Raw genomic sequence first — 27,083 nt, 5'->3', positions numbered from 1 at the left:
TGAGATACTCTTACCATTCAACAGGGCTCACGGGCCAACTACTCCTACAGCAATCCTGACTCAGGGCAGCCAAGCGATGAATGTCTCCAGTCTCAGAGATTCAAAGTTCAAACCCAGAGAGATGAAAGGTGGGACAGACAGAGTCAGGACAAAGTGGGAACCCAAGGTTGAGCTGTCCTGGAACTCTGGCTTTTCCACATCTCTTGGGGACCCTTTCTTCTCTAAACGTGGACAAGATGACAACACATACTGACTGTGTTTAATACTCACTGAACACTGTCACCATGCTGGGTATGCAGTAAGTGCAATATAAATGAGGCATTTCCCCGGGGCCATGACAGTGTCAGCTGGTGAAGCCAGCGACTTAAGCTCAGGTCCAGCAGGCTTCAAGGCGGATAGACAGCTAGATGCTCTGATCATTGTTCAGGCTAAGGCAGAACCCAAGCTCTGTGGAAAACAGGCCAATTGTACCCTTTCTCTGCATTTTCTTTTAAAACACAGTAATCCCAACCCACCATACTCATAAGTATTACTAAAGGATGAAATCTTTAGAATTTATAAAAAGCCCCTTCTTGGGCCAGGGGGTGGGAGGAGGAGTCACGAACACTAAACGGCTCCCGGGCCTACCGAGAAACAAGGAGCGTTTAGTAAAAGGCCTCTCATCGATGTAACTTGTACTTCAGTCTTCATTGCTACAAGAAAACATGAAGGGCAGGAGAGCAGGGTGAGAGCGCAGGTGGTGCCCCGGCTCATCGCTGCTCCAGACTCTTCAAAGCCCTGGCATAATACAGGTCTCCATTATAGTTGCAGATCCCTATCAGAAGCTACCGCCGGAGTCAACCTCCGGGTCCTCCCGAACAATGACTGATGAATCAGGCCCTTTCAAAGCCCTATCTCTCAATCTCCTAACACAGAGCAGCCTTGGTCTCTCTCACTGAGTGAAAGAAACCCGGAGCACAGACTGGTGGCGTTTTCCCGCCCTCACGGGCAGCAATTTGGAACTCTGCTTGCAGTGGATCTGGAATAAGAAGCAGCTGGGAGTGTTTAACCTGGAATTTCTTCCTCCCTGCTCCTCCCACACAGGGTAAAACTGGCTCATTCAAACAGTCTCTTGTTCTTTGAGGGATATGTACTCCACAAATTCAATTTTTTTTTTTTCTGGAATTCTCTTTGTAGACCAGGCTGGCCTCAAACTCACAGAGATCCAACTGCCTCTTCCTCTCAAGCACTGGGCTTAAAGGCATGTGTCACCACCCCCAGCTCCAAATTCAACTTTTTTTTCTTTTTCTTTGTCTTTTTTTTTCCTTGGTATTATGTAGCCCTGGCTGTCCTGGAACTCCCTCTGTAGACCAAGCTGGCCTTGAACTCAGAAATCTGCCTGCCTCTGTGCTGGTATTAAAGGCGTGGGCCACCACTGCCTGGCCAAATTCAACTTTTAAACTGCAAACTTTCCTGGAACCAGTAACTCTACAACTCCCAGGAAGGATGCTCTGCCCCCTGCCACAAGCTCGTATTCACAAATACTTTCTTGTCTCTTGTTGGTTCCTGGTGGAGAATGCCTCCTGTCAGCTCCCAGGGTGCTAGAATTATAAGGGTAAGCCACCAACACAAGATCACAAATATTTCTTAAGCATGTGTGATGTCCCGGGCACAATTCCAGGTGCTGAGGACATGCTTGCAGGTCCTTGTCCCCATATGATTTATGATTTAATAAAGTAAAGGGAGATTGAAAAATATAAATTTTTCTGGCTAAAGCTGGTGACTTCCATCCGGTGAAAGGGCTGAAAGTGTATCTCAGATGACCGGGAGTAGAGAATGCAAATGGGTTTTAGGAGAGATGGGGCCGGTCTCGGGTTCTAACTAAAAAGGTCAAGTCCTGAACTTCAGTGGAGACAGGCTATTGAATAGTCTGGCTGATAAGGGCAGGGCTGTGAGCTGGGCTGCAGGAAGGGAAAGGGAGACCAGGTCAAGGAAAATTAAAGCAACAGAGTAATTTACAGGCTAGGAGATACAACAGGAGGCCAGAGGCGCTGGCTACTGATGTCACTCCCAGAAAGGGCAGTAACAGCTAGGGCTGAGGGGAGGAAGAGTCCCTTACCTACTGCAGGAAGGGCACCTGACTCTCATGGGCGCCAAGGGAAAGCCCCTAGGAAGGCCCGCCTCCACCGAGAAGAGAAGGCAGAGATGCTCCAACCAGCAGCACGACTGTGGAGATGAGTGTGGATGCCAGAGACACCCAGACACCAGGCAGGGCCCAGGAGAAGCTGGGATCAAGGCAGGGAGGCCTAGCTGGGCAGGAGCCAGGCTCTGACCTGGAGCTGTGGAGGAGGCGGGAGCCACTTATCAGAGTGACAGGTGTCCCCTGGCATCTTGCTAAGAAAACCACATCGTGACTAAGCCCAGTCCTCCACCCCCCACCACCACACCAGGTGCGTGTTGAGAAGTGGCCTGACATTAAGTCCTACAGCAGACTCCTCCTGGCCAAGGTCAGAGAAGGCAGAGCCAGAAACCCCACTGAGAAGCTGAAGGAAACTTGTCACCTGTGGCCTGGACGAGAAGCAGTCTTTGTTTGGCAGGGGATTCTCGCCAGCGGACAGAAATGAGCTAGGCTGCCTTCCCTTCCTTTCCATTCTGCTGGTGGGAAGAGGAAATTCCTCCCGCACATTCGGGCACAGGAAGAAAAAGAAAGGAAGTGGCTCAAGGAAAGTCACCGACCCAGAACCGCAAACCAGTCATCTCCACGCCGGGAGGGGGAGACTCTGCTGCCAGGAAGCAAGCTGGCTCAACATCCACCAAGGAGTAAGCCAAAGACAACCCCGCCTCGGGCCCCACTCCCACGCTTTCGGTGAGACCGTGAACACTGCACCTGGCTTTGCCGCTATTGTGGACGACGCTGCTGTCCCCTGCGCCCTTGCCAGCACCCTCCTGATTAGAAAGGCAGGCATCTTTCTGACAGCCTTCCCTTCAGAGAAAATTAAGCTTCCCTTCTTTCCTGATGTATGCAGGTAGCTCAGAAGACGCAAACACTATATTTAGCATCTCCACTCCCAGCAGCAGTAGAGCCCTGATAACACACATGGACACAGTTCTCTCCCTCCGGCACTCCCAGAGGAGACAGGCCTCCCAGTCACCACAGCTGTGGGCTTGCCCTCCAGGAGAGAGAGCTTAGAGTTCTGCAGGTTCCAACTCCACCCCAGGTCCTGAGCTCAGCCCAGAGTTCCTGACACGCCTCTATATGGTAAACACGCCAGCCTTGTTGGTGCTGGCCTATGATAGTCTGCGCACATCCCCATCACTAGTCCTTTGGCTCTCCTGCCAGACCCGGTCCATTCCCACAGGTTGTTATGATGAATGTCCTGTTGTCATAGAAACTGCCCCTGTGGTCTGTCATCATCGGTTTATGTGTCTGTTTATTCTGAAAGTGACCTCACAGAAATCCTGGCTTCTACTCGCATTAGTAAATGGTCTCATGCCTGGAGAGGATAGACTGTCAGTGAAGGACTAGGAGACAAACGTGACAATTCCTTTTGCAAGAATTATGAAGCTGTTCTCAGCCAGTATCTTTCTTATCCTCTGGACCCCTCCTTGCTGCTGTCACCAAATCCATCTCTTCTCCAACACACAGCCTTGGGCCATGTAATGTGTCCCTTCCTAGAAATCAGTATACTCCACATGTGGCCTCCAGTAGTTTTATGTGCAGGTGATTCAGGACTACCTAACACGCTTATCATCTTTGCTGGCCCTGTAACACAGCTTCAGGCTCCTACTGGACACCAGCCATTTCCCAGCCAGCAATGCTATTCTGTCTTGCTCTAGATTCACAGGGTCTCTCTCGCTGGGCTATATGCTTCAGACTCCCCTGCTGCCCAGCTTAGTAAGGGGTTGCATGCACATGCTCAGACAATAGAGATCTCGGGGAGTGTGAGCAGTAGATGTGAGGCCAATGCTCACCCTATGGAGGCCACTGACTACTGTCTTGACCCAGTGGCCAGTCCCCACAGCAAGAGAGAAGCACATCCTAGAAGCCACATAGGCAGAATGGACTCCTCCAGCACACACTGCCTCGCCCGCAACCTAGCGTGTCTCCAGATCTGCTAGGTTCTGTCTCTGACCCTGAAATGACGAGGGTGGGCGGGGCACATCGCATTCCTCCCACAGTGCTGCCTTCCCCTCTCTGCACCATACCCCTACTCTTTCTGCAGGACTCCTAAGTCCTGTAAAGACCATCAGAGCCTTCTGAGGAGAGCCAAGCACCATTCAATCCAGATGCTAGCCCTACTCTACAGCCACGGTGTCTTGGATAGCAGCCTCTGAGCTGCAGGAATATCCCAAAAATTCCACAACCAACAGGACTCCCAACACACCTCAACACCAAGTGGAAAAAGCTGAAATTTCATTCATGTTGCATAATATCATTATCAACTAAGCAGCATAAATTTGCACATATTCAGTACCAACAGAAAGAATTTTCATTGGAGTGGCCCAGGGCGCGCGCGCGCACACACACACACACACACACACACACACACACACACACACGCTGTTGCCTGAGTCTGAAAAGTTCAGTGTCCCAAGGGGCAGTACTGTTCTTACCTCTGTGATATCAGAAGGGAAGAGACCACTCCATCTACCTCACACGGGAAGGGTGCTGTCACCCTGTACAAAACAACGCAAATATTCCTGCTACCAGCCCCAAATAGACTCACTCCCTCATCAACCACCCAGCTCAGCCCCTCTCCTCAGACAGGGCAGAGACCAAGTATGAGAACACTGCACAAAGAGGTGAGAATGTGAAAGAGCGGTAGAGGACAGCATACTAGCCTCCAAGCCTGAGTACCACTTAGCTCGCATTCCAAACCCCTTTCTCTTCTCAAGAATAACACTGAGTGAGTGGGCTGGAAGCAAAGACAGAAATACACATTGAATGGGAATGAATACCCACTATGGCAGATGACATGAGCATATTGTTAATGCTGAGGGAGCTGAAGGAGGATGAGGGGCTCTCGAGACGCTCCCTTTCCGTGGCAAACAACTCGAGATTAGGACTTCCTTGGGGCCGTGTGGCTAAACATGCCTCCTTGTCAAATACACACTGCCCCTTACACAAGGTTGTTAGCATTCCTAACGCCTCAAATTAAAGGATTCACCCCATTGCCTTTAAGTTGTAATTACTCTTCTGCTCATAACGCCGTATGGTCTGCTCTCCCCAGTCTACAGCAATTATCTCGGAATTATGAATAAGCAGCACCTCTTCCCAGAACAGCTAATACAGCCGGTATTAATAGTAACCAGCACTAACAATCAGTGCACACACTGCACATGAAACCCCTTCTCAGAGCCCGGACAGAGGCGTGTGCACAAGGAGGATCCGGGCACCCACACAGTGACTTGGTAGTAACACTTTTGTGATTTTTGTTCTTGTTGTTTTTATGCTTCTGGAGCTTTTTGCTTTGTTGTTTTGCTCTATAAAATAGGCTGACCTGAAACTCATGGTGATCCTCATCAGCCTCCTGCATTACCTCTCAGAGAACTTTGTAATTACAGGTATGTGAGCTTGTGTGTGTGTGTGTGTGTGTGTGCGTGTGTGTGTGTGTGTACATGTGCACTCGCTAACTCTACAAAGACATTACTGAGGACTCTCAGACACTCAGCTGGTTCTGGAAAACAAGACAGTCACTCACTGGACAACACCCACTATAAGGTCTCAGTTCCAGGCCGGGCCGTGTTGGCACATGCCTTTAATCCCAGCACTTGGGAGGCAGGCAGATTTCTGAGTTCGAGGCCAGCCTTGTCTACAGAGTGAGTTCCAGGACAGCTAGGGCTACATAGAGGAATCCTGTCTCAAAAAACAAAACAAAACAAAACAAAAGTCCCAGTTCCAGACTCTGGGACAAGTCTGACACCATATCTTACTTTATGAATCATTAAAGACTATCAGGGGGCATCAACTTGTTGGCAAAGCTTGCAAAGAGTTTATTCTATCCAAACAGTGTTACAGTGTTTTGAAAATAACCGAGTCAAAGTAAAAGCAAGAGCTTATTTTACAGAGAAAAGAAAAATGAGTTCGCACAGTCAGGAAGAATTTATGCGACTGGTTTCAGGAACTGAGAACAAATGCAGGAAGCACGCTGCAGTGTGAGTGGTGTGGGCACTGTTCTGTCGGAGGACTGGCACTTGATGCCCAGGGAGGGCCGGACAATGTTCACATGGGCAGTGTTACTGGACACAGTGGCATTTCCCCCCTAAAACATCTACCATTACAGCTGGGGGCTGATGGGAACAACAGGGGTCATGCACCCTAAAATGCAGGCTATTGGACATGGAAGCTGCTCACAAATAATACAAACATTTCAGATACAGGAAGACTGGGGATGCTGGGAGGGAAATGAAGGGATCCAGACTCATTAGAGGGTGTGGTTAGAGCACCCCTCCCCCACCCTAGCTGACATGCACCCTTCTCCCCTTGCTCAGTTGACCTGTCTCAGTTCCCCTGGCAAGCCTACATGGGGAACCCTAATGCCCACACAGGAGGAAGGTGGGGCTGGTTTAAGTCACCTCTGCTACCACTCCTCCATATCCAAGGGCTGCTTTTCCCTGGTGAGAGCTGGGGCAGCCCAAGCATACCAGTAATGCTAAAGATGGTCTGAGCCAAGCATATGGCCTCCTGGCACTTTCCCTGGATGGGTTATCTTCCCAGCACCCTATGGCCAGCTCCAGAGTGCTCTACTCATCAACAGCCCTGTGTCCAGACAGGAAGAAGTGACAAGGAGCACTCATGTGTGACAGCAGGGGCTAAGCTTTGGGCAGGGGCCAGCATCCAGCCCAACAACTCCGCTCTCTTATCTTTTCTACAGAGCCCTGCAGCAGTGGCAGGGAGCTAAACTTGCCAAAACACAGATTTCCCCAGGCTGGAAGGTACATTTGAAGTCACTGCCCAAGAGTCTCAGATCAAGAAACAGGCACATGGTATTTGGAGGGAAAAAAGAAAACGAAACAAACAAACAAACAACAACAAAAACTTGCAGACTGGTCCCTACTGTGGGCTCAAGGGAAAACCCTGCTCCCCGGTGTACACAGCTCAACAACAGGCTTCATATAAATAAATGATGTGCTGACATTTTTAAACAGGTTCCTTACTGCCATCACTGACTTCTATTATACAGTCTTAATCTCTACATTTACAGACAGCTGGGCTGGCTCAAGCTCCTTAGCTCCTCTCCAACACAAGGGGGTCAGAAAGACACGTTTGAGTGCATGGAAGCGAAGCAAGCCCTGCTTCAAGGACCTTTCCCCTGAAGTGTGCCTTCTCTGGTAAACCACTGCTTCTCCTTCACCCAGCTCAGGAGCTCCTGGAAGGCAGGAGCTCTGGGCATCTGAGGCCTCTACAAAGCTGCAATGAAGGAAAGAGAAAAGGCCCGAACAAGCCAACCACAGCCCAATAACTCCAGAGACACATGACAGGCCTGACAGTGAATGCATGAGTGGCATATTCCTTCCTCAGCACAGGCCCCTCATCCACCTTACAATGGCTATTGTCTCTTCCTATAAGATTCCCTGCCTCTGGCCTTCTTCTTCTCCATTCCCAGCTGCATGATCTTCTTTAAGTCCCACAAACTCCTAAATCCATTTCCAAAGGTCAAGCTCAGTCCCTCCATAACCCAGCTCTGACCCACTAGTCCCCAGGCTTATGTAGGATCTTAAGAGGTAAAACCAGAAATAAAGAAGCCAAGGGCAAAAGCACTTGCTTTCACTGACCGTAAATCTCCAAGGGTAGAACTGGCTACTTCTATGGTCTGCTAAACACCTGGTCACTGCAGCAGGCAAATATTTAAAGACGGGTCCCTGAGTGACATGGGCCACTGTGAGTACATGTAGAAAACAAGCAGCTGCATAATCAGCCTGCATGAGACCTCACTCACGCTAAGAGTCCATGGCTCCTCCTCTGAGATTTCCATGCTACAAGAGAGAGAAGCTGGGACATACTCTCAGCTCAGAGGAGCACCTGGAGCTGTGTGGGAACCACATACACCTCACAGGACTTTTTGACTCTGAGTATAGACATTTTAGGTCGGTCTCCATGATAGAACCTTGCAGAGATGACAGCGAAGAGATGATGGGTGGATGGACAAAAAAGTTACCCAAATACATCAAAGAATAACTACCTAAAGAATTTGGAGAAGAGCCAGGTGGGGGGTGGCACAAGCCTTTAGTCGCAGAGGCAGAAGGATCTCTGAGTTTGAGGCCAGCATGGTCTACCTTGAGAGAGCTAGGGCTTCATAGAGAAACCACATCTCAAAAAGTGGAAGGAAGGGAGGAAGGAAGGGAGGGAGGGAGGGAGGGAGGGAAGAAGGGAGGGAAGGAAGGAAAAGAAAAGAAAAATAAAGAAAATAAAAGAAGAAAATGGTCCCAATAGATGTGAGGATTAAGGAAGAGTTACAGAGGAGAGGATCAATATTTTTCAGTGAAAAAATTAGGTATTAATTAAAATACTATAGGGAGCAGAGACTTCAATAATTCTTGAAATACTTTCCTGTTCCTCTAATTGTTTCAAAATGTGCCATAACACCATAACAACCTTGATTATGGTGACAACAACAAGCCTTTTAAGGGGGACTGCCTGGATGTGGACACCCAACACACATCCCCTGAGCCACAGGCTGCACACCATTAAAATTTACTCTTTACCCTGGGCATGAGGACAGAGACAGAAGCCCACACTGGCACATTCCTTCACAGGAAGTTTCCTCTCCTCATACTTGACACAGGCACGCACAGGCCACCAAAGCCTGTCCACATATCACAGAAACCTGTGTCTGTATTATTCGGCCATTGACCAAATGCCGCCCTCAAAGAGACACTGAAAGTGCCTCTGAGTCAACACCGCAGGAAGGAGCTGTTCACGTAGAGAAATGTTCTCAGTGAACATGCGCTCCTAAATTACACAGCAAAAATGTATAACCTATTTTCCTGGCAACTTCCCTTGAGGGATTACATGGTTCTCCGCCCACTGAGGCAGACTTTCCCTGATTTGGGCTCAGTTTCTGTGGTTTTAGTTTGGGGAGCAAGAACTGCTCCGAAGCATTAGGAGCCAACACCAGGACTTCATCCGCATCAGGCATCGGTCTGTAGTGTCAGTATCCCAGTTACTGATCTCAGGTCATCTTAATGAGAATCCGCACATGTCAGGGGATATTGGCTGAGGCTGAGGGAGACCTTCCTTAGGATCCCTGGAGGAGGGAGTAGTCCTGCCCTTCTGATCTGATCTAATCTTCATTTCTCCTTCTTACTGTCCTCTGCTAAGGGAACATGGGGGGACCCTGCTGTCTCTCTTGTTCACCCCCCAAACTCTCATGCATGTGTGTCCTGTGGCTGACAGCTTACAGTGCATTTTCCTTTGGAAAAACAGTTAACAAATGTCTGAAATATTCATTCATCTGCTGGCACTGCCACTCCATAATTCAGCCCCAAATCTAACAGACTGTCAGCTACACACCGAGTACAGCAGTCCTTGCTGTGTCTGAGGCAGAAATGAAGCTCAGAATGAGACAGGCTGGGGCCTTCCTGGCTAGTATAGAGATGCAGGAAGGATCCGAGAAGGCTCATAAATTAAAGGAGCAAATGAAACAGTGGGCCTTACGGGATTTTATATAAGTGACAACTAAAGCCATCTTGTCCTGGGATCAATCAAGCTCTCTCTTTCTTTGACCATAAAGAAACTGTGCACTCTGAAAATTAAGCTATCGAACATATTAAGCCGTTTGAAAAGATAAGAGCAATATGCCTCAGCTCTGGAAGGCTGTGAGGAGGAGGAGCAGTAGGAAAGGAAACCCATGTTTCCTGTCACTGCTCAGGGAGTGGACAGGTACAGGGATCTGCTGCTGGATGGAAACCCCAAGCTACAGCTTCATCCCAGACCCCCATGTGGTAGACAGCACAGGTCCAGGGGTGTCTACAAATACACCAGGAAAAAGAGGAGGCTTCAGACCCTGCAGCCTAAGCATCCTGAAGGGAGAACTGGTGCACAGACAGAAAGCTATGTTTCCCTGAGGGCTCTCTCTCCCACTAGCAAACAAATCCAGCAGAACCTTTCAGAGCTGAGGCAAACAAAAGCTGCAGGTTCTGACAACCTGACTGTGGCAGGAGAAAACCAGCATCGCTCATCTCCAAAAAGGGATCAAACAGGAGAGTGTACAGTGTGACAAGGACCAGCAATCCCAAACTCAGTGAAGAAGAGTGGCTGTCCTGAGAGAACAAGTCAAGGAGATGCTCCTGGAAAGACGACCCTGCAGGACAGACCCATAACAAGGGGGCAGACGGAATTGGATGTTGCAGAGAGCATTCAGCCAAGGTTCCCACTGAACCAGAAACGGGATGACTTGCAAACACCACGGCCAAATGAATCAGATTGAGATGCCCCTGCTATTTTCCTTTGCAACCAAACTCCAGGCCTCTGAGCTGTCCCAGTTTTTCAGTACACGGAAAAACCAAATGAGAAGGAAGATGAGTCCAGTTATATAGAAGTAATTTCAGCCACATATAAAAAAAATAGCTATTTTAATATTAAAGTCGGGGCTGGAAAGATGCCCCAGTCAGTAGAGGTGCCTGCCTGACCACCTCAGACTTGTTTTGGAAAAGCTTTTCTCTACATAGCCTTGGCTGCTCTGGAACTCACTCTGTAGACCAGGCTAGCCTCAAACTCACAAAGATCTACCTGCCTCTGCCTCCCAAGTGCTGCGATGAAAGGTGTGCCCTGCCATATCCGGAACAAAAACAGACTTCTTAAAGTTACCCTAATAACCTCTACACATCTATGTGAGATGTGCACCACGGTGCATGTGTGCACACAATTAATAAATAAGCTTAAAAATATATCCAAGTCATCACTCAGAAAAATTACCATTCTGGAAACCAAAGGATAATTTCGAAATGATCAAGACTTGATCTAGAAATTAGGCAAGAAAAAGAAGTAAAGCAGCCAGTTCATCTTACTATAACTATCTCTATCTATGATGTCGTGTTACGGAAAATCCTAAAACTATGCACACAACACAGTAAGAACCAGTAAATAAATCCATCAAGGTTCAGCCTATATTTAGTATACAAATATCAACTGTATTTCTATACAATAATGATAACCTAGAAACGAAGTTAAGAAAACGATACCATTCACGATAGCATCCAGAAGAATAAAATATTTAAGAACAAATTTAAACAAAGTAATGCAAAGATACATACAGTATTAAACACAAAACATTGTTAAATTAAACCGGGCAGTGGTGGTGCACACCTTTAATCCCAGCACTTGGGAGGCAGAGACAGGAGGATTTCTGAGTTCGAGGCCAGCCTGATCTACAGAGTGAGTTCCAGGACAGCTAGGGCTAAACAGAGAAACCCTGTCTCAAAACAAACAAACAAACAAACAAAAATTGCTAGATTAAATAAAAAAAAAAAAATCAATGGGAAAACATCCCAAGTACAAAGATACAAAGATGGTTTGCTGGTATCTATATTCCTTAAACTGATTCCATGTAACTCCCCAAGAGTCTTAGCTGGCTTATTTGCAGATGTTGAACATGATCCCATGGAACTGCCAGGAATCCAGAACACTGAAGCAATCTTAGAGAGGAATAGTTAAGACTCATACTTCCTCATTTGAACACTAACTCTAAAGCAACGGAGGCTGTGTGGTATACAGAGAGGGCAATGGGATGGAGGGAAAGTTCATAGATGTTCATCAACATGTTTAAATGTATGTCTCGGGACTGCAGAGGTGGTTCAGCAGTTAAGAGCGTGTCCTATTTGCTTTTTTTATTACTGTGATATAGACAAGGACCAAAAGCGGCTTCATATTTTAGCTCACAGTCCATCTCCAAGGGAAAACAAGGCAGGAACCTGGGGACTGGAACTGAAGCAGAGACTCTAGAAGAACACAGCTTACTGGCTTGCTCTCTGTGGCTTTATCATCTAGCCCAGGACTTCCTACCTAGGGACAACCCTGTTGCAGTGGGCTGGGCCCTCCAAGATCAATCACTAATGAGGAATATGCCCCACAGACTTTCTTACAGGCCATTCTGATACAGGCAATTCCTCAGATGAGGTTCCCTCTTTGATAACCCTAGGTTGGGTCAAGTCAACAAGAAACTAACCGTACACAAAGTATGTGTGTGGCTCTTACAGAGAACCCAGTTCCCAAATCAGACAGCTTACAACTGCCTGTAACTCCAAATCCAGTGGATCTGATGCTCTCTTCTGAACTCTGGGCACTGCACTCATGCACAGTCACATATACAGACACACATAATTCAATTTTTTTAAATAAAAATTTAAATGTTTTGTTTCAAAGGATACCAGACGTGAATGAAATGACAATCCAAAAAATGGGAGCATCTGCAGGATATAAATTACTGTCCAGTGTCCAGAATGTATGACATGTGCGTACAATAATAAAAAGACAAGCCAATATAAAAATGGGCAAAGAATTTAAAAAGTTAGGCCCCAACAATAATATATACGAACAGCCACCAGCACGTTAAACATGGCTTGACATCATTAGCCATCTATCCATCAAGGACATGCACATCAAATAAACTCACAGTGAGATACAACTTCACGCTCCTAAGAATGGGCATGATCAAAAAAGACAGATAATAATTAGTGTTGACAAGGATGTGGGGAAGTTGGAACGCTTACACATGGCCAGAGGGAATATAAAGTGATATATCCATTTTAAAGTCTGGCAGTTCCTTGTTCCTCAAAAACTTCAATACGGAGTCACCCATGACTTAGCAATTCAGCCCCAAGAGAAGTGAGAGTATATGTCTACACAGAAGCTTGTAAAAAAAAAAAAAAAAACAATTCAGTGCATCATTCATAATAGCCAAAAAGCAGAAATAACTGTGTTGCAACACACAATGAAATACTATTCTGCCATTAAAAGGGGCAAAGCTCCGTTTCTTGCTGCCACATGAATGAACCTTGCAAAAGAAGACAACACAAAAAGCCATAAAATGTCTGATTCCATATATGAGAAGTCCATAGTAAGGAAATCCAGAGGCCAAAAGCAGATCAATGGAAGCCCACAGTGAGGGGAAAGGGGACGATGGAGAGATCACTAGCAGATGTGACATTTCCTATTTAAAAAAAAAAAATTCTAGAATTTAAAAGTGAGGGAGACTAGACTCTGGGGATATACTAAAACTCACAAAGTTGGATACTTTGAAGCAATGCTTCTCAACCTGTGGGTCTCCACCCCTTTAGTAAACCTCTATCTCCAAAATTTTTATATAACAATTCATAATAGTAGCAAAATTACAGTTATGAAGTAGCAATGTACGGTTGGGGGTCAATACAACATGAAGAACTGTATCAAAGGGTCACAACTTTAGGAAGGTTGAAAACCAGTGTTTTACAAGGATGGTGGGCAGGGGTAATGAGAGGGGAACAAAGTCTTTCTCTGTAGACATAGCTGGCCTGGAACTCACTAAGAGTCTAGGCTGATCTCAAACTTGAAGTGTCCACCCGGCCTCAGTAACAGGATTCTATGTATTACCATGCCTGAACAATTTTATGATACATGTGCTGTATTTTGATTTTTCTTAAAGCAAAACTAAAAAGTACCACAACAAGACAAAGAAGCAATCTTAATGTAAACAATTAGGGTTGAAGATTGGTTAAACACCTCTCCTGCCTTTTCAGAACTACAGAGTGGCCGTTTCTTGCTGATATTTATTCCTATCTAAATTCAATATATATGACATACAACTATGGGGATTTCAGGCTGAAGAGGGTAGCCAAGGCAGATTTCCTGGGAGGAATTCAAAATCACACAGTTAAACAGAGAGAGACCTGGTCAAAACTGGACCCCGGCCCTCCTAACTCTCTGGCTACTAATATCATCCTATTACAACACGAGCAACCAGGAGCCATAGAAACTGATGCTGTACGAGACATCACATCTTCCAAAGATGAACACACCACTCTCCTTCATCTAAAACCTCAATATACAAGAGTCAGAGGGCTGGACAGATGGCTCAGAGGTCAAGAGCAGCTGCAGATCTTGCAGAGAAACCATGTGTAGTTCCCAGAACTCACATCGGGGCTCTGAACCACCTACAAACCCCAGTTCCATCTCTGATGCCTATTTTGACCTCCTCAGGCTCCTGAATGCACATGATGCACAGCTATCCACTCGGGCTCACACATATACACAATAAGTAAACAAATAAATGAATAAATAACTTTTGAAAGAAAGCCAAAATTTGTGCAACATTCAGCAGCCCACATTAGTGACCACAAAATCTTGTGATCATTATTACAACCTGCCTTTTGCCAGAGACAAACAGCACAAAGCAAAATCAAGAGACCAACGCATGTGGTCCATGACTGCAGAAAACCACAGGCAACACAGCCCTGCTTATCCCAAATTTCCGCCAGCAGTGAACCCAACAGAACTCCAGATCATGTGACAACTGTCGTGGTAACTAGAGAGGTATCTGGATATTTGGGGAGGAACTCTTTACAGTGGGTAACAGAGGAGGTCAAGCTCGTTTTGACTTCCAACCTATAATCTAAAACAGCCAAGTGATGGATAGAGATAGGGAGAAGAGGGTCACTAAAAGTAAAGTATATCCATCCTGCCCTCCATTATGACAGGCATAGCCAGTGGTCACCGGTTCAGACCCAAAAGCTTCTTCTTCTTTTTTTTTTTTTTCTTTGTTTGTTTTTCGAGACAGGGTTTCTCTGTGTAGCCCTGGCTGTCCTGGAACTCACTCTGTAGACCAGGCTGGCCTCGAACTCAGAAATCCACCTGCCTCTGCCTCCCAAGTGCTGGGATTAAAGGTGTGTACCACCACTGCCTGGCTCCAAAAGCGACTTAGTAACAGATGAGGGGCTTCAAGGGAATATATATAGCACACATCTCTCCCAAGTCCCCTAACAGAGAGCGGGGTGTCAGGCTCTGCCTGGACCTATACATCCCTGAGACATCCTTTAGGGTCACCTCACCACACACAGATCTGCTGGCCTGGAAGACACACTCTGAGTCCGTTCACTAGGAGGCCTTTATATACACAACCCAGATGGCTTTCTGGAACCCACAGCCCTAAGGGGCCAGGTGTATTATTTGACAACTCACTGTGTGGCAGTGAAGACCTCTCAGGGAACGTCTCTAGGAGGCAGGCAGCTCAGTTGGTAGAATGTTTGCCTGGCACTCAAGAGGCCCAGGGTTTGATCCCTGGCACCACATAAACCAGGCATAATGACACATGCTGTAACTGCAGCCTTCGAAGGTGGAGGCAGAGGCAGAAGGATCAGAAATCCAAGGTCATTTTTGATATATAGAGTTCAAGGCCACCCTGAGACCCTGGCTCAAAAGTAAACAAAACAAAATAAAATAAAAAAGTCTCTAAAAGGCCCCTTATGCTAAGTGCCTCCCCAGGTTTAGCACTTGATAGCCCTGGAGGTGTCAGTCCCAGCTCCTCTAAGTTGACATCAATGGAGGCTGGCCTGCAGCGACTCAATGGTCACTGACTTACAGTGAGGTAACTCACCTTTGTATAGTGAGAGGACATTAAAGAACCAACAAGGCCCGAGTGGTCAGGATTCCCGTCTGACAACTTCCCAGAGTCACAAAACTCCACTGTGACTCAATTTCTAACTATGAAAAAGAAATATGACCTCTCTCAAAAAGGAATAATCTTAAATAAGCCCATTTAATGTTTTCTTGCTTTGCAATTATTTTTCTTTATTTTTTGAAATTCTAATATAACCTCATCATTTCTACCCTCCAAACCACCCCACATATCCCTGTTTGCTCTCTTTCAAGTTCATAACCTCTCTTTTTATTGTTATTTTATACATAGATGCATATTCCTAAATACATAAACACAACCTGCTCAATCTGTATAATATTATTTATATGTATGGCTTCAGGGCTGACCATTTGGTATTAGGTAATCAACTGGCATATACACATATTCTTAACATAGAATTAAAGCCCATAAAAGTACTGGTCAGCCAGGCAGTGGTGGCACACACCTTTAATCCCAGCACTTGGGAGGCAGAGGCAGGTGGATTTCTGAGTTCGAGGCCAGCCTGGTCTACAGAGTGAGTACCAGGACAGCCAGGGCTACACAGAAAAACCCTGTCTCGAAAAACAAAACAAACAAACAAACAAACAAACAAAAAAGTACTGGTCATTGTCATTGTCTTTAAAAACAAAACCACAAGATTTCTTCTGAGAAATTAAGAAGAGGAGCCCCAAAAAGCTGATTTGTTAAAATTCTATGTCAAGGGAACCCATCATCTGACGACACTGTCTTCATCAACCAGCCAATGTTATTGGCAAAGCCATCACCAGCACCCAGCAGAAAGAATGACATCATTAATAACACCCTTGGCTGAGCAGCCTCCTGCCAGAGTGTGAGCAATGGCTGGCCACCGTCTCTACAGAGCTGGGCTAGGCGGGGCAGGAAAAGGAAAAAGAGCTTCTCCCGGGCTCCCGGGAGGGAGGAAACAAAGCGTCCCCAGGGATCTACCGGAGTTCCCACTCAAGAAAAGTGCCAGTGCCCACTCACTAAAAACAGCAGCGAAAGCGACGGCCTTGACTCAAAGGCATCGATGCAGCCAAGGTTTCCTTAGACACCAGCTCTGCAGAACAGGTGGCTGCAGAAACAGCAGACACTGATGTCAAAGGCTTGATCTGAATTCTGGGGAGATGACCCAGCAGATTGTCATGCACAGGTGAGGACAGAGTTCAGATCCCAGAACCTGTATAACTGTTGGGTGGGCATGGCAGCCAGCCTGTAATCCAGGGCTTGGAAGGTAGAAATGGGAGACCCCAGGAACAGGAAGCCTAGCCTGTACCCGTGCGCTCTAAATTCAACTACCATCTCTTCCTCAATTAATAAGGTAGAACATGGTCAAAGGAGACTCCTGATGTCACCCTCGGGCCTCTACACACACAAGTGAACACATATGTTCACGGAGGGAAAAAAAATCTTGGTCCAAATCCTGGCTCCAACTCAGTCCAGCTCTGTGAAGTTGATAAGGTGACCGGTCTTCTCTGCAGCTTCAGTAACGACCCCATTATACTGAAGGATGTCTGGTACTCAATAATGCCCAACAAATACAGGAAGATGGGGGCAGGGGACCTCATCAGAAGAACAATGTCCCAGTGTCCCCATCAAGCCTCCCTTGATCCCCTGGGTGGAAGGTGCCTGGGAAACTACTATCATTTTCCAGTGAAACCTGTCCCACATCAAGGCCAGTATATAATAACATGTTAGACAAACAAGAAGAATACACACAGTAGAGCTGGCCTGCAGAGGCCACCAGGTTCTGATCCTAACTACTAGACTCTGAGGTACGACTGCAGGCCTGCTAAGCTCAGAGGCATGCTACCGGGCCGAGAAACTGCCCACGACCTCACCATAGAGCAATGAGGGTGACATCAAAGTTGGATAGCTCCCCACCTCCCTAGGGCTCTTCTAAACACCTCTACTACCTCACCAGCTAACAGTGGCTTAGCACACTGGCTCTGCGTGTGACTGCTCTCAGCTAGACTCCTAGAATTGGTTTATGACACTGACGATAGTTATACGGTCTGGTTTATAGAGTTTGCAAAGAACTAGCCATCCAAAGTCAAATTTGAGACATTGTCCCATCAAACCAGGAATCTTCAGACTGAATTTAAGGGGTCCATATACTACTTGGATGAAGAAAAAGAAAATGTATGTGTGTACACATCATTAGCATCTAGCTGAAATCCAGCCTTTCTTCAACTGTGAATGAAAACAACACATCCCAATTAGTGTTACTGTTACCCAGGCCTTAGATAAAAGGTGCCACAACCCCACATTGTAATTATTAGCAATGTCACACCATATTATTTACACTCATAGTACTCTACAACTGAAGTACCTATTCAACCCAATAATAAATCCTGACATCATTTTAAAAAAAGAGTCACATATCAGTATGCGTATCTTTTTTTTTTTTAATGTTTTGCAAACTGAATTCGGTATCACTGGTTCCATTTAAAATCTTAAGACTTTCTTCTACATGTTAACCTCTTTCTGCGGGGGACCTGTAAAACTCCCAGCACTCAGAGACCGGAAGGGAGTACTGAAGGCCAGCCTGGGCTCCATGGTAAGCCAGAAAGAACAAGAGAAGTATGCAGTCCTTCTAAAAAGGGGTATGCTTTCAAAGAGATGGATGGTACAGGCGAGAAAGAGTTAAAACTTTATACTCAACCTGAGGGTTCGTCCACAACAGGCCTGTCCTCTTTCACAGCCCCGGCATTTGATGGTGATACTATATGACAGGTACCTAAATATATATATGAAGAGAAAAACTCGACCAAATTCCTTCGGAAGAACAAACATCATCATAAAAACACTGGCTCAGCATTCCAGTTCCAAGTGGCAATCCCTTTATCCTCTGCATCACAGACACACCAAAACCACACATGCAGAAAAGCAGCAAGCCGTCTACTTTGAAGGCCCGGTCACGGGGTCGAATTAGGGAATCATGTCTAAATGATTCATCTCACTTCAGTACTGAGAGGAGAGAGAGGTTGAGGAGCTGGAGAGGAGTGTGTGTGCCAAGGAACAAGCATCAGCAGTTAACATCTGCCCCAAACCAGCAGCAGTGAAGGCCCCCCCCAACCCCCTCCACACCTTGCTCAGCATCTGCAGTAAGACTGGTCCCAGTACTAGTCCTCCAGCCAGCCAATCTTCACGGTAGGACTGGTCTCTGCCACTAAAGCATGCTGGGCACTGCCAGCTTTACCTTAGGGCTGATGGGAGGAGACCCATGCTTCAAGTGTCAGGGCATGAGCTGCACTGTTTGTTGTCCCACACCCAGTTCAAAGGACACTTGGCCTTCTGCACTGCCACCAACTCAGCACACAAATGATGACAACGAACCCCTAGCCCTTTGCTGGTCTTCCCACTTTTCTCCTAGGCCTAGGAACAACCATTGAAGTGTCCTTAAAATGTGAACTGGTGGCTGGAGAAATGGCTTACTCTAAGAGAACTTCCTGCTCTCCAGGAGGTCCCAAGCTTCATTCCCAGCACCCACAACAAGCAATTCCCAGCTGCCAACAACCCCGGCTCCATAAGCTCTCGTCTCTGAGGGTGTCTGCACATACGTATCGCATCTAGATACAAATCAATAAAAATGTAAACCCTAAAGAGGAAATCAGACCTTGAGAGTCTGAGCCCCAAACCTTCTAACAACTTCGTTCCACTCCACAGTGCAAATTCCCTCCCCAAGGTAAAGCCGGGTGCAATCTGGCCCTAAGCCACCCCTCCACACAGGCCCCTCCCCTCTCCCCGCCTTCTGTCTGCCCTGACACTCACATCTCAGGCCTTTTCCAGGACTCGTCTATGCCCAGGTCTTTGCAAGCAGGCAGCCTCTACATTCCAAACCTCTCAAAGGTCACTTCTGCAAAGAGGCCTGCCCTGATTTCAGTTTCCTCCCCTCCAAAACCACATCCTATCCCCCAAATTATGCATAACCTTGACTTATCACAACCTGGCACACAGCATGACATAATCACCTGTCTATCAGTGATTATCAACAAGGGAGGAGCCTTTTTAAAATATGGAAGCTCCAGGGCTTACCCAAATCATATGAGTTCAGAATTCAGGAGAGCAGAGCCAGTCCACAGAATCCCCCTTCCCCCACCAGGCGACTCTGAAATACAGCCAGGACTCAGGGCAGCCTACAACAGTACTTTCAAACCCTGGTGTACACACTGCTCCCGAGAGTGCTGTTAAAATGCAGGCCGATTCCACAGATCTACCACGGGATCTGAGGCTCTGCAAGTTCCACACCACGCTGACTGGTACTGTCTGGTGAAGCATTTTGGAGTTGCAAGGTTCTAAAACTGTACTCATCAACAGGACTTCCTGCAGGTCTGTAGAACGAAATCCTGAATCTACATCAGGCAACAGAGTGGCCACCAACCCACGGGGCCACCAAGCATCTGAGACAGTAATGTGAGCAAGGAGCTGACTTCATTCTTTGGGCTACTACGCTGACCAAAAGCCAAAAGTGCAGGAATGTATGTGCCCCACCATGAAAGGCCTCTGTAAATTCTTGGCCTAAGCAGCCTTCTGCAGCCTGGATGGATATGAAAATCCCACCAAAGGCCTAGTTGGCCACCAGCTCAAGAGTAGGTAAATATTTCCCTAAGGTAGGGACACAGATATGGAAGACTGGATTAAACTACCTTGGAGCCCTCTTGAGAAAGGCTTCCATTCAAGGCCCTCTCCACCCACAACCCTGACCGCACGTAAGCTGTCCCAGTGTTCCTGGTCTCTATATCATCACCACAGATGTTCTCGAAGACATGGCCTCACGTCACCTAAGTGCACTGATCTGCCTGGAGAATCGGTTTCTCCCCCACAGAACCATACGTGCTTTCAAACAGGAGAAATTAGTGCCCTCTTTACCTACTACACAGCAACAGGTCCCAAGTGAACCGCAGCAAGAGCTGGAACACACACATCATAGTAACTGCACCACTAATCATAAAAGAGAAATTGAATTCAGCTGGAGGAAAACCAATTCTACCCTAACTGATTCCAAAGTTCCAGGTACACACCAATCCAGATTTCGGGGCAGCATAAAATGATGGCCTGTTAATCTATTCCCTTCCAAGGATATAAAAACACCAAAAAAAAAGGTGGCATCCTTCTGACCACAGATCCAAAATCTGTTAGCCTGGTATTCTGAAGGAGCTGGTTTACAAACAAGTCACAAAGGACTGCAACTCAGAATCAAATGCAAGGCCAGTTCCCACTGGAACTGCTGGGTGGAGCCTGGCCCCATGAACAGCAGCCCCTTGGGAGTCTGTACTTTCCAGATGTTCATTCTCCTTTTGCAGTTAGAACAGCAAAGCGATTTCCAAGGTAACCAAGGACAACAGAATAAGAGACTCGTGGCCCCGGAAGGAAGAAGATTAAATTTTAATACTTAAGAGTCAATATCAAATTTATTTTTAAAACTACATCAATGCCAAATCAGCACGGCAGAATGAATGGTGCTATGAAGAAGCTCTAACTAACAACACGAATATCCCAAGAATGCACACAATGTTTCTCTATTTCTGGAGTATTTTGAAGTAGCCAGAGGTTCAAATAAACTAAGATACAAAACAAAAACAAACAAACAAACAAACAAACAAGGCTAGGGGAGAGGAGTGTAGCTCAGTTTTCAGATTTATGCCACAGTTACTCATTTTCTCCCTTATTTCCAAAGCATAGAGCTGATTCCAGTTGCGCTCCACACTTTGCAAACTGTGCAAAATAATTACGTCACCCAGAGAAAGTCATCATGAAGTGAAAAGTTTCAAACCAGCCACACTCTCACCTGTTACCAAGACAATAAACTCATTAGAGAGAATACATGGGAGGCTGGGAAGACAGCTTAGGGGGTCTGGGGCTTGCTACACAAGCTTATGAACCTGCATGGGAATCCCCGGGATTCAGGGGGAACAGAGACAGGCATTGGAGAACTGATTCAGGAAAACATTGTAATGCCAACCTCTGGCTTCAGTCAACACAGGAGCCTCCTCTCTCTCTCTCTCTTTCTCTCTCTCTCTCTCTCTCTCTCTCTCTCTCTCTCTCTCTCTCTCTCTCACACACACACACACACACACACACACACACACGCACATACACATGCACACACACATACACATGCACGCCTAGGGGGAGGGAACAACAGTTTCCATTTATATACACACACCTTCATCCGTTCATCCATTTCCTTCTCCCTTGCTCATTCCAGGGTCTATATATTATTAACTACAGTGAAATCTGGCAAAGCAGCTACCGCTTAATAAGTGTATTGGGTACTGTACCAGAACCTTCAGAAACAGACATGATTATCTAGACTATGAACTGGACTGAAAACGATAAAAGTGATAAGGCGGGGGGGGGGGGCATGTCTCATCCCAATTCATACAACTGGAAAGTGATGACTTGGAGGTGGCTGATCTAGCAAGGGGCAGTTTTCAGAACACACCATCACTAAGCATTAGATAAAGCCATGCAGTTTGTGAAAGCAGCATCCAGCCCATTCAAACTCCACTTGCTGGGTCTATAACCTGAACTAATCTCCTAGCCTCAAATTCCTCACCTACAAATCAGGGATAGATACTAAACACAACAGCATGATACCTGTAATACAGGCCAGGCACTGGCTAACTACGGACACTCTAGCTACAGGTATGTAAGCCAAGAAAGCCTACTTCAGTCAGAGAATAACTATGGCCAGACATATCCTCCATTGGAAGCAAACAGGTTTGCCAAAGTTAATCAGGTAAGTTTACTAATCCATAACTCATTTAAATAGAAGACCAGGGACTTTTATTTTTCAGTCATATTTCTATGAAATGCGTAACTTTTTGTATGTCACAAAACCCACTCTGATGTCTCATCTCACAACAAAAAGATGTCTGCTTAAAGTCCACTATGTGAACATAGTGTATTATTACATTAGACAGAGAACAACCTTTTGTAATGGAAGTCAACATTAAATAATCTAAGAGGGAAAGAAAGCATTATTTCAAGTAATCCACGCTGAGTCCTTTCACCCTTCAAATTAGTTCATATACACTGTTATCCTTGAGTGGATGCTGGGTTTACTTAAAATGAGAAAAGCCTGCAAGGATTTCAGTTTTTCCCTGTTTCCAACTCGAATCCATTTTCTGCTTAGGAGGCCGAGTGAAGCAAGCCTGCAATTTAACAAAATGACCAAATCCAGTCCCTCTTTAATCTACTCAGTAACTGAGCTCTTGGGTAATCTCCTGCACTGCATGCAAAAGCAGCTTTGGGTTCATCCACTATAAAGTAAAATTAATCAGAGAGAGGCTATGCCAACTTTAATTGCAACTCCTGTTTGCCTGGCTTTCCAACATCTGCCAGTATTAGTGATACTTAACCGATTCAATACAGGGAGAGAAGCACCATAACTTTATAAACACGAGCTTTCTTTTAAGGACAGCACACACAAAGTGTCCTTCCCACAGAAGGATTCCTACCTTTTTGAATGCAGTCATTTTCATAAGCGCTAATGATGCATTTTTCAAAACACTATGACTTCCTAGTGCTTTTCAACTGGCCCCTATGGGGCTCCCCATGCCTCATCCCCCACCTGCCTCATCTAAAGGCATCAACTGACATCTAAAGGCCAGGCTGACAAAAGTAGACTAAAGCAATCTGCACTCACTCAACTGGCCACAAAAGGTTGACAAGCAGATCTTTGGAAGATGAGTGAGAGAAAAGAAAGAGGGGTGGGGGGAAGTGGTGAAGGAGAAGAGCAGATTCACTAGTTATACTTCCAAGAGCAGGATGCTGAACCTAGTATTTTCTCATTGAGTCTAGTCCTGACTGTGTAGGTCTACAAAGAAAAACATTGGCCGGTCGGTGGTGGCGCACACCTTTAATCCCAGCACTTGGGAAGCAGAGGCAGGTGGATTTCTGGATTTGAGGTCAGCCTGGTCTACAGAGTGAGTTCCAGGACAGTCGGGGCTACACAGAGAAACCCTGTCTTGGAAAAAATAAAGAAGAAAAGAAAAGAAAAGAAAAGAAAAGAAAAGAAAAAAAGAAAGAAAGGAAGGAAGGAAGGAAGGAAGGAAGGAAGGAAGGAAGGAAGAAAGAAAGAGAAAGAGAAGGAAAATATTTTACACGAAAGAAAAATAGTCTAGATTTTTTTTTCAGGCAAAGCCTAATAGCGAATGCTTTGTTCAAGCAAGAGGAAAGGATGTGATGACATAGCTTAATTTAAAAGCTCTCTAAAGACCAACCTCTGGCACAAGTATTTTAAAATATCTACCCCGATCTTCAAATTCTGACCAAAGGAAATATAATCATAGGCTCACTACTGCTACACGTGAGTGTCTCATACTCCAGCTACCCATTGTGGGTCCAGCTGGACGCACAAAGCCCACAGAGCTGAAAACAAGGAACTCTAAATTCTGTTTGGGAGGTAAAGAAAACGATGTAAGTGAGACTCTCCCAAGCTACGGCCAGCTGTGGTCCCTGGACTCACGCAGCCTCTTCCAAGCTTGCTTCAGTTTTCAATCCAAGCTGCTTCGCTCTTGCAGTCCCTCTTCCCCGGGATCTGGAGAGCTCGCGGCTTAGCCACTCAATACGATGACTATGCACCTTGAAAGCCCTTATTAAAACCAGGCCTTTTCCAGGTTAAGGGCAAAGGAGCTGACCATACTGTCAACAGGCACCACACAGGTAGCTCAGAAGCGGCCACCAAGGGCCTTCTGGACCTCAAAGCGCGGGTTCTCCACATCCCTCGGCAACGCTGCTCTGCGGCACACAGTGGGAACTGCCAGGCCTCCCAAGCTGGGATGGGCACCCCTGCCTAAACAGCTTGGGGTCCCCTGGATCTGCTCTGCTTGTTGGCTACGAACGCACAGCTGCCCCCGCCGGGCCACTTCTGGAACAAGTTGGAGAGGTCCGCGCAGGGGGACCCATCACTCCGGAGCCGCAGAGCTCGCAGGGGTCCCCGGCTCGCAGCCGCCACGGACTCTGCAGCCGAAGTTGACCTCTCCGAGGATGGGAGCAAAGGACCTGAAACCCTGCGAGGGAAATGGAAGCAGACAGGAGGGTTCCCAAAAAAAGGCCCAAAGGTGGCCAAGCAGTCTCTCCCCAGAGCCACCTCTCAGGGAACAAAGGGCTTCTGTGTCGGGCACTGCTGGCCCGGCCGCGTCCGGCACTGGGGGACCAGAAACTTTTCCCGGGTGTGGGCGCAGGCGGCGGGCACTGGGCATCGGGCACCAGGCGCGGAAGCCTAGCGGGTCCCCAGGGCGCAGCGCGTTCCCCGCGGCCCTAGCCTCCCGCCCCGCGCCGCCGAGGCTACCGCTCACCTCCTCGATGGCCGCCACGGTGTTCCGGCACTGGGCCGTGCGCGTGGTGAAGCTAGAGGCCGTGGGCGCCTTGTAGTCCTCATGGGTCTCGGCCACGAATTCCGACACGGAGATCTGGTCCGGCATCGCCGCGGCGCCCCGGCGCGGACCGCCGCCGCCTCAGTCGCCCAGGGCGCGGGCTCCGACCCCGCCGCCGCCGCCGCTCGGGGCCGCGGACAAAGGGGAGCGCGGGGCGCGGGAGCCGCCGCAGGGCGCGGGAGCCACCGCGGGACGCCCGGTGGGAGCAGGGGAGCGCGCAGTCCGCAGCTCTGCCCGCTGTGCACCGGGAGCCGCCGCCGCCGCCGCGTCCTCTCCGAGCGAGCCCTGACGCGGGCGCGCACAGCCGGCGGGAACTGCCCGCCACCCAGCCGCTGGCCCCGACGCCTCCCGCGGAGAGGGGCGGGTCCCGGCTGGGGAGGGGGCGGTGGCCGGCGGGGCGGGGCGGGGCGCAGGCCGGGCCGCCAATCGGCGCGCTCGCCGCCACCGCGCCGCCGGGAAGCGGAGGCCGCAGGAAGGAGGGCGGTGTGCGCTCCGAGCCTGTCAGCCGCTGCGGGCCGCCGCATTGTGTCTGCCTTCGGGACGTGCAGGGGTTCGAGGGCGCGCCCTATTCCGGGCTGCGGCACCCGACCCCCACCCCGTGCCCGCCATGAGCCCTAGCTACATTACCCAGAGGGCGTGTACTGGAACCGGGGACACCGGCTTCCCGGCTGGACGGGAGCCCACTCTTTTGCTCCCTAATTTCACCTCTGGGCCGAATTCCCCACCAGAACATCAGGGAAAGGCCAGTGAAGACAGTGTGGGTAGCTCGCCCCCTACAGGACGGTGAAATCCTCCAGGGCACCCTAGCGAGACTAGTCGCAGGGACAGTTTGGGATGCAATGATAGGGCCATGTTCTGTCTGTGCGCCTTCCCACAGCCTTAACAAGCCCGGGGTAAAGATGGATATTTTGCATAGGGAGTTGACCATGGTATAGGCCGAATGGGAATTCAAACCTATGACCTTCGACTCGGAAGAATATTCCAACCCCTAGTAAACATCGTATTCCTTAAGCTTATTAGGGATACTCCCAGTTACTTGTAAACAGTTTTAGGGTGCTAGGCCAGACTTCACCCTGAGAAGATCACAGAATGCACTGGTGTTGCTATCGGAAGTGGAAGATTCCCAAGAGAACCAGAGGTAGAACCTAAGAAGAGGAGGGTGATTGTACCTGATGGTTCTCAGAGAGAGCACTCCAACCCACAGCTGGCTGATCACAGACAAGACTGGGCCAATAAATCATGTGAATTAGGACATTTTCATCTATATCTCATTCGGAAAAGCTCAGCTGTATTTTAAAAACCCAGAGGTTCTGAAGACACTAGTCAAAAATCACACCCTATAACTCCCAAGGCTAGAGGCATGGTTACTGCTGCTGCCAGCAATACAGCCTAGAGAAAGTTTACAAAACCCTTTTGTGTGTCTGAAAAGGAGGGAGTGTGAGAGACATTGTAAACCCAACGTGAGAGATAAAAGTGGTCTCCTGCTGCCGTGGGACAGTAGACTAGTCAATCTTTTTAAGGCTCCCAGGCACAAATCTGCTGTATGAGGTGGTGGCTGGGGTCAGACATTATGTATGGCTTCTGGTATTTTACTAGCACTGCGTGTGAATAAGTCCAGCCTTCAAAAATAGCTGTGCCAGTGGGTAGCTTTTATTCCTGCGCTAGGCAATAAATTGCAATCCCAAAACTCTGCAACTCTCTGCCACTTGCTACCGTTGTGAGCGCCCATGCATTTAGTGTCTCAGGAACACACCTATCTCAGCGTGTATAACTTGAGGGTATTGTGTTAATAGTACATGCTCTCCTGCACGAAGCAATTTTCTGATCCCTCTGCCTCTCTTCCCACCAGTAAGTCCTTTTGTTCTTCTCTGAAGTTGAAGAATATTTCCTGTAACTTTTCAAGGTTTTATTTTTGGAGGCCTGGTCTCTGTGATGCCTTGGAAGTCTTTTTCCTTGGCATCTAATATAGTACCAGTCAAACTAATCAATGTTTGTCTAACACACACACACAAAGAGACACACACAGACACACACACAGAGAGACACACAGACACGAACATAATTTAAAGTTTAAATGTTGAACCCGAGTCAAAAAAAAAAAAAACACTAC

The 27,083-nt window shown here is 47.6% G+C and overlaps 1 protein-coding gene across 4 annotated transcripts in view; it reads right to left on the bottom strand.

Moving 5' to 3' along the window:
* Positions 1-25,326, bottom strand: part of Asap2 (ArfGAP with SH3 domain, ankyrin repeat and PH domain 2) — a 171,099-nt gene extending 145,773 nt beyond the window's left edge. For all 4 annotated transcript variants that reach the window (XM_031356927.1, XM_031356930.1, XM_031356928.1 and 1 more), the window contains exon 1: positions 24,896-25,326. In XM_031356927.1, coding sequence (XP_031212787.1) covers positions 24,896-25,021 — 126 coding nt within the window. In that variant the 5' untranslated portion in view covers positions 25,022-25,326. The remainder of the gene's footprint in view (positions 1-24,895) is intronic.
* Positions 25,327-27,083: the final 1,757 nt, after the last annotated feature.

Source organism: Mastomys coucha, unplaced genomic scaffold, assembly GCF_008632895.1.
Source record: "Mastomys coucha isolate ucsf_1 unplaced genomic scaffold, UCSF_Mcou_1 pScaffold6, whole genome shotgun sequence".
Lineage (NCBI taxonomy): Eukaryota > Metazoa > Chordata > Mammalia > Rodentia > Muridae > Mastomys > Mastomys coucha.
The sequence above is the reverse complement of the archived record's forward strand: the minus strand, read 5'-3'. Positions and strand labels throughout refer to the sequence as shown.